The sequence below is a fragment of the Mirounga angustirostris genome, unplaced genomic scaffold (assembly GCF_029215605.1).
Source record: "Mirounga angustirostris isolate CCGP_5_RB_7025 unplaced genomic scaffold, mMirAng1.0.hap1 SCAF_6, whole genome shotgun sequence".
Classification (NCBI taxonomy): domain Eukaryota; kingdom Metazoa; phylum Chordata; class Mammalia; order Carnivora; family Phocidae; genus Mirounga; species Mirounga angustirostris.
In genome coordinates this window covers 31,974,186-31,987,860 of record NW_026991714.1, presented here as the reverse complement: position 1 = coordinate 31,987,860, position 13,675 = coordinate 31,974,186, and the positions used below count along the sequence as shown (strand labels likewise).

Genomic DNA, 13,675 nt, shown 5'->3' with positions numbered 1-13,675 from the left:
GTCATTATACATTTGTCTAAACCCACGGAATGTACAACACCAAGAGTGAACCCTAAGGTAAACTACACACTTTGGGTCATTATGATATGTCAATGTATGTTCATCCTTGGTAAAAAGAATGCACCATTCTGGTGAGTGATGCTGATAATGGGGGAGGCTATGCATGTCGGGAAGCAGGGGGCATACTGGAAATCTCTGCACCCCCTCTCAATTTTGTCATGAACCATAAAAACTGCTCTAAAAAAATCTTTAAAAAAATTTTTAATAAAGGATCTCTGTTCTGAATGGCTTATAGAGAGGTATATACATAAAGTGAATATCCCTAAAAGTCCTATAGAATAAGGAAACTGAACTTCCAAAACTTCAAATGGGCTAAACCTCAAAAAAAAGTTCTTAGAGAATTCAAATTCACATAATTAAGGTAGATGAGCATACTCATCTAAGTTTATCATTTTGGTTTAATAAATATAGTGTCTTCTCTGATTTATCAGTGTTAAATATAATACAAGGGTAGATTTATTCTACTTGGGCTTATTTTTCCTAAACTTATGCAGGTGTACAGAACAAATAGGCTAACATGATACAATGTTTAAGGTTATTAAAAAATATATAAATTTCTTATTTAACTAAACTGAATCATTATTCTGGTAAACTTATTTCAAAAGTAATTATATTTTGTTACATATCTGCTTAAACATAATTTCCAAAATCTTACGTTACCAAAATATTAAACTGGTATTAAATCGAGTAAATGAATGTATAACTATTGGATATCCAGGTAATTTCCAAGATAGAATACTAAAATATTGATTACTAAGCATAATTTAAGTCTATGTGCTTCTTATTTTTGTATGCTATAAAATGGTTATGCCTTTGGGTCATTTTAATGAATGTGCTAATTTTCTCCACTTTACAAAAATGTTTATGGGATGTGTATGGTTTCAGAAAGTTGTATTACGGGTATTCATGAGGTCTGGTCATCTGCTAAAATGCTTGTGCATGACAGAAAGTTCTCAGTTATCCACCCCTCAGAGTTTTTCTTTTTCTTTGAAACAGAAGTTAGTTACTTAGGTTAAAAGTTGTAATTAATGAGGGGTTAAGACTACACTAGGAACAACAGCGTTGGATAAATACAACTGTGTATATACTTTTGTTTTCAAAGAACAGTTTTGTCTTAAAAACAGCAATTCTTGGGCTTTTTTTTTTAACCTCTGTATTCTTGGAAGTTATTGAGGAGTGAAGAACTACTGTTTATATAATCATATATAATTGAATACTGAAACTTACTGCATTAGAAAATAAAAATTAAATTTTTAGGGCGCCTGGGTGGCTCAGTTGGTTAAGCAACTGCCTTCGGCTCAGGTCATGATCCTGGAGTCCCGGGATCGAGTCCCGCATCAGGCTCCCTGCTCGGCGAGGAGCCTGCTTCTCCCTCTAACCCTGCCCCCTCTCATGTACTCTCTCTCATTCTCGCTCTCTCAAATGAATAAATAAATCTTTAAAAAAAATAAAAATAAAAATAAAATTTTTAACAGATATATGAATTCATTTGCGAACAGCAATCATGGATGCACTGCATGTTAAAACAACATAAATATGGTGATGATGATAATGAAATTAGTTTGGCATTGCACATCTCTGAAATATGTCTTAAAGCGTCAGTTTGTTTTTAAATATGAGAGGTCACAATGAAACAAAACTTAAAATGTAACTTTTGTCTGTCTTTTTTGATAATACCTGACTCTCAAAGAAGCTATGAAAATTGTTAAAATTCACTCAACTACTTGGGCTTGTTTCCTTCGATTATTGATTAATGCCTATGCCTACAATGTAAAAAGTTATTTTTACCTCTGTATGCCTCTGAGGTAGCTGAACTGACATCACTTAGATAACTTTCAGGCCATTCCAGTGGACTAAGGCCAAACTTCCAAGACTCATTTTAGTCAAGAAGCAGAAGGTTTCATGAGACTGTTAAGTTATCCTGTGGGTTAACAGAATAATTTCTGCACTTAGTCCTGAGTTCACTATGTTATGTCTTTTTTTTTATTATGTTATGTTAATCACCATACATTACATCATTAGTTTTTGATGTAGTGTTCCATGATTCATTGTTTGTGTGTAACACTCAGTGCTCCATTCAGTATGTGCCCTCTTTGTTATGTCTTTTATTATTGAAGGGGAGAAAAAGTAAAAAGTTCATTTATTAAAGAACTATTCAAGAGTGTTCCTGACCATATTTATTTTAAATATTTCATTGTCACTTTGATTAAACAAATAACCAAGTGCTGCTTCTTGGATCCCATCTTAGTCAAACATTCCAATCTTCTAACAACTTTTTAAATTTTGCCTTCCCAAACTCAGATTCTGAATATAGATAAAGTCAAAAACTTCCAGGACATGTTTTTATAACTAAAACTATCTTGGAGATTTCCTAGAGGTTCCTTGAAAAGCACAGAGATATGTTCTCTTGCCTTATAAAATGAGATGCTAGAAATAATTTGGTTCGCTTGATATGTTATTATTATAAGAGATGCACACAAAAAGCTGGAAAATGAGAAGAGATGCTCAGCCTGCCCTAGGGTGAACTTGTATATATGTAAATTTTATGAATATGAATATTTCAGAAATCATATGCTGTATAGGAAGTCCCTAGAGAAACACCAATACCCTTGCTGACCATAGTATGTTTTACTCTCTAGAAAGACAATGATCAAATCTCTTATGAAATAGTTGTTAGGTTTTCCTATATTTATCAGAGTCCTGGCAGTATTTTGTTCAATGATATTAGACAACAATAATATAATATTGTCAGTTATAATTTCAGTTATTATTTAAAATGTTTACTTGGCCATAACCTTTACTTCTTTATTTTATTTATTTATTTATTTATTTATTTATTTTATTTTACTTCTCCCTGGCATCTTCTAGGCCAGTGGTTCTCAACTGGGTATGCCCATCAGACTTACACATGAAGTTCTACAAAAATATATTTGTCTAGGCCCTACTCCAGACATCCTCAATCTCTTTACTTGATATTCTTGGTATATTCTTGTTATATTATGTTTCAGGATTAATGTAGGCTATATCTCAAGATTTTTCCTCAAATTTTATTCACCCACTTTTATAAATCAGATATAAGTTTAACTCCTTTGAAAACAGTCTTGGGTGCCTGGTGGCTCAGTTGGTTGAGCGTCTGCCTTCGGCTTGTGTCATGATCTCAGGGTCCTGCTTCTCCCCCTCCCTCTGCCACTCCCCCTGCTTGTGTTCTCTGTCAAATAAATAAAATGAAAGAAATAAGAAAGAAAGAAAGAAAGAAAGAAAGAAAGAAAGAAAGAAAGAAAGAAAGAAAGAAAGAAAGAAAGAAAGAGAGAAAGAAAGAAAGAGAGAAAGGAAGAAAGAGAGAAAGAAAGAAAGAGAGAAAGAAAGAAAGAGGGTCTTACTCCTTGCTCTTTGAGACATTTTCTCTAAAACCTTTTTGAGTGGCTTTATTATCTTTTTCATATAACAGAAACAACCAAATTTTCTTTTTCATATTTTATTTTTATTATGAACCCTTACCAGACCTTTCACATTTGCTTTTGGGTTTTGTTCTTTTGTTTTTGTTTTTGTTTGGTTTGGTTTTTTAGCAAACTATAATTGACATATAATGTTGTATTCATTTCAGGTATTCAACATAGCGAATCGACAATTCGATACATTATGCAATGCTCACCATAATCAGTGCAATTACCATCTGTCATCATACATTATTACAATATTATTGACCATATTCCCCACCTGTACTTTTCATCCCTGTGACTTATTTATCTTGTAACTGGAAGTCTGTACCTCTTAATCCCCTTCACCTATTTTGCCCATTCTCCCCAGACCTTTCACATTTGAAAATTACTGGTAATAAATTAACCATAACCATTATGCCTCTATCATCTACAGGTAGCTTAGTTTAATTTCTGAGGCTTGCCTGAAGGCTCCGCTGTAAGGTACAGGCCAGAGTTTGTGTTTTTAACAAAGTAGATCAGTCTCAGAGCCTTGGAAAAATGAGGTATTTCAAACTACTGACACTTCGAAGAATAGACTACTGGTGACAGGCCTTGGAAGTGACATCACTTAGATAATTTTCAGGCCATTCCAGTGGACTAAGGCCAAACTTCCAAGACTCATTTTAGTCAAGAAGCAGCAAGTTTCATGAGACTGTTAAGACAAAATCCAGCAAAACAATAATTAATTGCTTTGTATTGAATAATAATGAGGAAAATTTTATTGTTTGAAATATTATTGATGCTGTTTTCATGATCTATTTTCTGGACATATAAGGAAGCCCTTCCTCCTCTTCCTACACTGTCTGTAACCTACAACAATTTAGTAAACTCTGCTTCTATAAACTGAAATATTTTTAAATCGCATCTTATTCTCACTGATTCCCTCCCTCCCTGAATTCAGAAACTCTAAGTCCCTTCATTTTTCATAGCAATATTTTTTTTGCATAAATTCAGTAAGTCTTTCATTTTACCAGTATATAACTGGAAAATTGATTGCACAACCAAGGTCTTAAAGTGTCATTTTTTAGAAAGATGCGTGTTTAATCATCCATGCCAAGGCACTTTTAAGGAACAAAGGTTAGCTATACTTATGGAGACCACAAAGTCATCCCAGAAAAAGTGGCCAGATGCCTGGTTGACAGGGTCCAAACTTAAACGTGTTAAAGAGGGTCCCTTCCTCAAAGACCAGGAACCTTAGCAAATTTTGTGAATCTTGAGAACAATTAACCAAAGTTATAGGCAGTATAGGTAAAATCTGGGAAAGATATTTGCTTGGGCCTAGTTTCCTAGATTTGGGATAGTAAATAAGAGATTCTAAAAATCTAATCTGAAATTCCTTATGAAAACTTTCTTGGGGGGCGCCTGGGTGGCTCAGTCGCTAAGCGTCTGCCTTCGGCTCAGGTCATGATCCCAGGGTCCTGGGATCGAGCCCCATATCGGGCTCCCTGCTCAGCAGGAAGCCTGCTTCTCCCTCTCCCACTGCCCCTACTTGTGTTCCCTCTCTCGCTGTGTCTCTCTCTGTCAAATAAATAAATAAAAAATCTTTAAAAAAAAAAAAAGAAAACTTTCTTGGAAAAAAGTTAATTTTGTAGACATGGCAATTGTTCTACACTGCATGGTTCTAGGTGGGTAAAGTAAATTCATGGAGGCTTGTAGCCTAAATTAACTCTCTTGCTGCACGCATGTAAATAATCAGGCCAAACCCTTAGAAACATGCTTTGTTTTGTTTTCTAGGATAATCTTTCTTTGAAATTACTATGCTTGTAAGAGGAAGAAGACTATAGGAAAAATTTTTAAAAGACTGAATTGAACCAAAAGATTACTGGTTGTTTTCATTGGGAAAAAAGCCATTGCCTAACACATTCTTCTAGGGGCCCTGTGACTTTCATTGTCTTGAAGCTATTTTACAACTCTGTAAATTGTAGCAATACAAATAATATTTGTCCACAGACATGTTTCATAGAGGGACAACTGACTGACCTCCTCCCTCACGGCTCCCCATGTGGATAAAGCCACTTCTACGTCTATTTGTAAATTTATTACAGCATTCCTGATTTATCTATACAATTCTGCTACTTTGAGCTCTCCTTTGAATAGGATGCAACATTTTACTCACACCCTCATCAACTAACGAGTTTAAAAAAAAACTGAAAAATGAAATGTTACATTTGCATTAGAGTCATGATTATATCTTCTTTTAAAAATTCTTCTTTAATGCTAGCCTCAGAGTCATTTAGTCTAATAGGGTAAATAGAAAGTAAGGAAAATGACAGATCTAATAAGTGGCATAATATGGGAAGCATAAAATGCCAAGGGAACTCCCAGGAGGTGCATTCAATCTAGACCTGTGACATAAAGAAAAGGCTTCTTGGAGGAAATGACCTCTAAGCCAAGACTAGAAAGACAGGCAAAAGGGAGTGCAAGTAGGAGATTAGCATTTCAGACAGAAAGACCCATGTTCAAAGACAGAATATAAATAAATGGTACAGAAGAGAAAATAATGTTCACTATAAAATACAGACCATTTCTTAAATGGAGAAAGGAAAGGGATACAGAGAAATAGGAGGCTAAAGATGTAAACAAAAGATGTGAAACAAGGAACTTGATCACGTTGAGAAGTTGAACCTTATCTTGAAGGCATCAGTGGGGAGCAGTGAGTTTACATGAGTCTTCAGGACTATGGGTTCTGGAGTCAGTGTCTGGCTTGGAATAATGGCTCTACCACACTTACTAATTGTGTGACTTTTGCCATGTAAATTAAGTACTTTGTAGTTCTGTTTCTTCATTTGTAAAATGGGAACTGTAGTAGTCCCTTCACTTCATAGAAGCATTATTAGGATTCAATGAGCCAACACAGGCAAAGTACCTAGAAAGTGCCTGGCACATTGTAAGGAACCAATGACAGTAGTGATAGGAGAAGCAGTATTTGTTTTTTAGAAAGATCATTCCATTGTCTTTTAGATCATTCTAGCTACACTGTGGAGGGTAAATTAAATAGGCACAAAAACAGAAGAGTTAGGAAGATACAAATTAAGGAAAGGACCCTAGAAATAAAGAGAAGTGGAGAGACTGACAAGACATAAAAGAGGCACAAGGAATAGGATCTGAGGACAGACTGGGAATAGCAGTTGAGTGAGGGAAAGAGAAGTAAAAAATAAATACATAGAGTCCTTGGCTTGGGAAAGGAGCTTAAGTAGGAGCATTCACTGAAATAAGACACACAAGAACAACTAATCCAGGTTACTCAGGTAACATGGCAGGCATACTAATACAAAAATGAGTCTGGATCACAAAAGAGGAATACCTCAAAATACCACAGCAGATAAAACATTTCATTTGCATTATGGAGAAAGTACATCGGAGAAAAAGGAAAAGGGCATCTGAGGCATACGAAATGGCCCAGAAGCATGAAAGGCCTGCAGTTTGTGTGAAAACAGGAAAAGTACTGCAAGACTGAAGGTAAACAGGACATATGAGCTGGGGTCAGCTCTTCATAATCTTCTTTCCTATCCAAATGGTCTTAATGATTTCTGATGTCTTGGCCATTACTAAAAGATCATGGTTCCATGGTCCTATGACTTCTGCTGATAGCCATGCTGATAAAAAGAAATCTTAAACGCAGTTTAAGATTTTCATAAAAATGACAAACCAAAAAGTAACAGTTTGGCCAGTTAAACAGCAGATATCCACTGTAGTCATTCATCAACTAATGGCACAGAAATTTCAGAAAGCACACACGACAGAAGAATTTTTACATATTAGTACTTCTTATGCTATTAAATTATAAATCTTCCTGAAGGTCTATAAGCAGTAAAATTCTCAAACTTGTTATTCACCTATAAAAACGATATTCTACATAAAGCAGTTTTATCTATGCCTCATCGTAAGTTAATAAATGTTCCTGGCTTTGCAATACTTTAACAAAACTACTGGTTCACACTTATGGAATGTTTTCCACATGCCAGGCGTGGTGCTGAGCGCTTTACAGACTTCACATCATTTCATTCTTACCCCGTAATTCTGTCAGATCTGTAAAATCAATCCCATTTTGCAAATGAGTAACTAAGAGAGATTAAGTCCCTATCTAAAGCAAATACTTCACACAATCTATAAATACAGAGTTAGTATTCAAACACATATCTGTTTGATTCCAGGATCTATAAGATCTTATTTCTGACCCCTCTCTAAAAGTGTATTTTTCTCACAAAGATTGACTCCTCTCACTCAAGAAACACAGGCTAACCACGGCCCGAAGAGGGCCTGCTATATGCAAGCAGCAAAGCCATAGAAACATGAAGCATGAAAATGACAAGCAGAGAGTGGGGGAGGGGGGAGTGAAGCGTTCTGAAAAAGAGCCTGAAGCCATTAAGTATAATGTGAACAACAGAGAACTAAGGGCAATGGAGAGATCACCTTGATAGCAGCAAAAAGAAACACAATTACTCTTTTTATACAGAAGCTGTGAACCTCTCATAGATGTATGAAGCGATACTGCTAGTATCAGTGGCATGGATGGGAAGACTTGGTCTGCCTTAGTCTTCTCTGCCAGAGCCCTCAATGTATTTGCAAAACATAAATCTGACATCAATTCAATTTAGCAATCCTCAAATTGGCTCACAGCTTTGTATTTCCTGAGGCTTTAAAACACTTCTCCATTCTTCTCCAATCCCCAAAAGTCCCATCCACCACTTACACAAAGATAACTCGACATTTCTTGGAGGGACAAAAAGCAAATTCATCCTCTTGTCACTATTCCTCTCTACCCCGTGCCCCACAGAGCACCCCTGCAAGCAACCTCTTTCCTCCTTCCCCCTTACACTCATCTTCGTTTTCACTAATGTAACCAACCCTTTCAGATCCTTCTGATGCCCTCAGCTGAACTACTATAATAGCCAACTAATTTCCGTGCTTCCGGTTTATCCCACAACCAATCCATATGGAAATAAATCTCTTCCCGACTAATCTTCCTAACATAGTTATTTTGCTATACCACACTCTCCTCAAGTTCATCTGAAGGACCAACTCTTTAGCAAAGCCTTTAATGTTACCCAAACCCGGCTCCATTTACATTTACAGTTTCATTTCCTACTTCCCTATACAAAATTCTCCACTGTACCTGCCCCCCAAAATCAAATTACAGCCCCTGAAATGTGACTTTGAACTGTCCCACTGGTTCTACCAACTAAAGAAGGAAGACATACTTGAGGAGCCTGTAACAAATCAACAACTATGATGAACCAACAACTCCATGTAGTAGAACCAAAGGGTAATGAATTGATATTATTTCTTTGGATTAAGTAACACAATGATTTCAAATTATAAAGATAATGAGGGGAAAAGAACTGTTATGATAAACTATTTTTACATGAGCTAAAATAAAATAAGTGAGTAGGATCCGGGTCAGCATTCCAAGCAGAAAGAATATAGCTTCATTGCTAATAGCACATGGTTTTGAGTTAGACAAACTTGTCTTCAAATCTTAGCTCTCCCTCTGATAAGCAATGTGATCTCAGGCAAGTTTCTTAACCCTCACTCTGGGGCATGATACTATCTCCTAGCAGTACTGGGTGGGTTTGAAGATAAAATGAATTATGCACATAAAGTACATAGTATACTGCCCAGTGCATGGTAAGAGCTAAATAAAGAGCTTATTAATAATTATTATTACTGAAGCAAGTCTCAGATCCAGTGAAAAGACTGTTTAGCAGGAAGTAGATAGTACACAACAGTAAGTGCTAAAAAAGATGAGAAATATACACAGAGTACTTAAATCATCTGTAGTATTCAGAATATTCACCAAAAAGCATATAGCAAAACCATCCTTCAAGGCCCTTGGCTAGATTCCCATATGAAGTTTGGTTTTTTCAGATATAATGTGAAGTGTTTAGACAAAATGGTATCTAAAGCTCCTTTCAGTCCTAACCTTCAAAAAAGTGTATAAGAATTGCTATGAACTAGAATTCTGAACATTCATCACCATTACCCAGTTAACTACTTTTATATTTTACTAGGTATATAAAGGCTTATTAATGTTCTACTGGCCTCACAAATTTGGAAAACAAAACAACATTTCAGCCCCAACTAAAAAATCCCCATCACCAGTTTATCAGTCACAGAGAGGGACAGCGATAGTCTCGCTGAAAAACTTCCTGTAGCTGAACTCAACAAGTACCTGATGCCCCTACATGAACCCAAAGTGAGGAGTCTTCAAATTTCCTAGGAATTCTCAGGGGCAGTTTAAGAGGTAGAAAATAAAACACAACAGAAAACATGACCTGGACGGGAGGTTTGTTTTTGGGTCAGTGGACAAGAAAGAATCAAGAATACCAAGAGAAGAATAGTATTTCAAAATGCTAGAATGAGTCAGGAAGGCTCTAACCTAACTATACATTACTTTAAAACAAACCCAATTATACATCATATATCCAAATCAAGTCTTCACTGTAGGAACTTCTTTTGCATACTTAAAGTATTTATAAATCTATTCTTCCTCTAAAGAGCTAAAAACAAATTAAGAGTACATACCTGTCTTTTTATGTGAAAAGTAGTCAAGGATTGCATTAGATTGAATTAATACTTAACATGCCCATTTACTGGGACGCCTGGGTGGCTCAGTCGGTTAAGCGGCTGTCTGCCTCAGATCATGATCCCAGGGTCCTGGGATTGAGTCCCATAATGGGCTCCTTACTCAGTAGCAGGAGCTCTCCCTTTGCCTGCTGTTCCCCCCTGCTTGTGCTCTCTCTCTCTCTCTCTCTGACAAATAAATAAATAAATCTTTTTAAAAAATGCCCACTTACTGATTTTTTTCAGTGTAACTTCCTAGTCTTACATACAAGATTTTCATGAGTAGAAAGTTATCCTTCCACATACCAAAATCACTTTCGGTATACTTATTTCTGAATGAACTGCTTTAAACAAATATTTTTCTGCATACTTATTTCTGAATGAACTGCTTTAAACAAATACTTTTGTCAGCTTTCAATTTTATAAATTAAGAGAATTTTAAGAATCGTATCTGTGAACTTAACTTATGGTTAAGCTTATACTAGTAAATTTTTTAATTTTAACAGTGACGAGTGTTTTATACCATTTCTTTGCAGGCCAAAAAAAAAAGAATATGTTCATCAGATTTCCATAAAAACTGAAATCTGTATTTTAACCATGTATTATTTAATTCATTTCAAAATGATAAATCTATAATGTAAAATTTTAAAGATTTTTCTATTTACATATTTCATGTCAAAATAACTCATAATTTTGGTCATACTAAATACTTAAGGAACTATAAAAAACTATAATCCAAAATACAAATGGAATAAATTCATTCTGAAGTCTCATTTTCTTTTAAGAAAGTAAAGCTATAGATAAGAATTACATAAAAATAAGAAAATATCATCAATTCAACATATATGTAAATGATTCAGACATCACTGTAAAAGGAGAGAACTAACCACTTATTTACAGCAGTTACTACTTCAAGTAGACAGAAATAATAGGAGGGTATTCAACAAAGTATGGTACTGTCAAGTTTTTTTGATGGGAAAAATTTTTAAATGTTTCCAAATATGTTCCATTGATAGATTAAAAGAGCGTAAAAATATGTTGAAACTGTAAACATTCAGTTCTTACTAGTTTTGATATAAAGGCTCCCTCATCATCCATCTACTTGGTAACTTTAAAAGATTTTCCATATACATTCTGCACACATGGTGATTTTTTTCCTCACAACTGGTGAAGAGAAAATATTGATAGAAATTCATGTGTAGTAGTAGTTGCTGCAGTAACAGTAGTAATAATCATAGTACTCCCAATTATAAATGTTTTTTAAAAATTATGTGATTCCAACCTGGTCGCCAAAGTCCTCTGGGAATTTCCACAATACCACAGGATCTGTAAATAATTGACACATGGCATTAAACAGAGGCAAAAGGGCACATTTACACCAACATTCTTGTTAAAACATTGTCAGAGATACTTTTTAAATAATTTTTAAATTTCTCTTTAAACATTTACAGTTGATGAGATTAAAAATAAAGGATTTTGATCTTTTAAGCATTTTAATGACCTTTGGGAATAGGAACAAATAAAATAACTTTGTCAGATTATTAAAACTATTTCTTTTCACAACTATTTAGATACTTTACATTTTAAGATTCTGAAATATGAATTTTCAGATTTAACTACACTTAACATATTGGTTTTAATTTGAAAAGAAAAATATAAATGTGGTAAATATGTAATATATTATATATATATCATAGTTCTTAAAAATTAGACCAAAATATATTATCTTAAATTTTCATTTAAAATCCTAAATATTTATGAACACTGTAATAACGCTTGCTTTATATCAAACTTCACTTTTGAGGGGAGCCTGGTGGCTCAGTCATTAAGCATCTGCCTTCGGCTCAGGTCATGATCCCAGAGTCCTGGGATCGAGCCCCGCATCGGGCTCCCTGCTCGGCGGGAAGCCTGCTTCTCCCTCTCCCACTCCCCCTGCTTGTGTTCCCTCTCTCGCTGTCTCTCTCTGTCAAATAAATAAAATCTTTAAAAAAAAAATTCACTTTTGAAATCCCATATTTGCAACTCTATGAAGTGAAGCCTTTCATAAAATAATAGATATAAGTTGGTAGTTCTAAGGCATCAAGCTTACTTAAAATACAACTGATATTTGCAGGGCATTTTAAAGAAATTTTTCTAATATATCTAGTTATTCTATAAAAACCAATGTTGTTTTATAAATATTCCCACGGTTTTTCATTTTCATCATTTCTCACAATATTTCTTTTCTACTTAGTATATTAAAAATAAGTTCTTTTAATTAGCACTAATAAATATTTTGGTTATGTGCTCATTTCTCAATTGTGTCAAAAACAAACTTTTAAATATCTGTAGATGTGCTTTAAAAGGATAGTGTACAACGGATAATATTACTTCTGTAAAAGCCTTTCAAAGCTCAAGATAGTATAAGTAACAAGTACCACTGATATAACAGAATTTGAATTCCACTCCAAGTAAAAAGGGTAGACCAAAGACATCACTTTATGTTCTCAATAAGTTCTATTCCATTATTTCCACTATTCCATGTTGCTTTTATAAAAATACAGTCCAAGAATGCATAATTCCAGGTTTTTAATTCCAAAACTCAATAATTACCTAGCAACATTTTTAGTATGAGCTATCTCCTCTTGCTGTATTACTTATTAAGTTCAAAAGAATTTTTTCAATTATTTTAAATTAAAAAGAAAAGAAAGCATACTTTCTATAATTAACCTTTTTACTTAGTAAGGAATAGAAGGTTCCTATATAAGTCAATATAAATAAATCATTTAACACATCTTATATAAAAATAATGCATTATAAATTCACAAAGATAATATTAAATGATTATCTCTTCATGTAAAACAAAGTGTACATTTCTAAAATGAAGGACATGCATTATAGGTCACCTAAAAATACTCAAGACATGGTTATGATTATGTTGGAAAATATATACATGTGAGTTATGAGTGTGTGTTTTATTGGAAAATATGTACGTATGAGTCAGTTTTACCAAAATGATAATTATCAAGATTTGAATCGTATAAAACAAAAGTGATATGATGGAATCTTCATGAAATATTGATATTATTTTGATAAACTTAATACACTAATGGCCACATAAGTAAATCAATTATACAGAAATGCAGAATAGTTCTTTCTTATAAATAATGGAGTTAAAGAGTTTTAATGTGAATATTTAAAACATCCCTTTTGAACAACCTCAATTTTATAGTTGTCATTTAAGAAACTGTTTGTGATAAATTTCTTACACTTATGTCTTAAAACCAACATGTTTACCTTGTACAGATAATGCTTTGCCCCTATTGTTCACAGCATTTACCCATGTATGTTCTGCTAACTCACTTTTTCTTATCTTCTATTATGCTGTTGTGTTTTTTTTTTTTTTTCCTGTATCGCCTATTCTTTCACAGAGAGAAGGAACAAGTGAATTCATGTAAGTAACATCTACTGGCTTATATTCAGTGAAAAATATCCTATTTCTTTTCATTAAATGAAATTTCCACTTCAGCACTCAAAAATTTACTGTAACGTGAATCCATATTTTGAAATGGATTAACTTAGTTACTGCCTGT

At 34.1% G+C, this 13,675-nt stretch overlaps 1 protein-coding gene across 4 annotated transcripts in view; it reads right to left on the bottom strand.

The window, feature by feature from the left end:
• DENND1B (DENN domain containing 1B) overlaps window positions 1-13,675 on the bottom strand; it is a 266,120-nt gene that overhangs the window by 188,109 nt on the left and 64,336 nt on the right. For all 4 annotated transcript variants that reach the window (XM_064594053.1, XM_064594051.1, XM_064594049.1 and 1 more), the window contains exon 3: window positions 11,386-11,429. In XM_064594053.1, coding sequence (XP_064450123.1) covers window positions 11,386-11,429 — 44 coding nt within the window. The remainder of the gene's footprint in view (window positions 1-11,385; window positions 11,430-13,675) is intronic.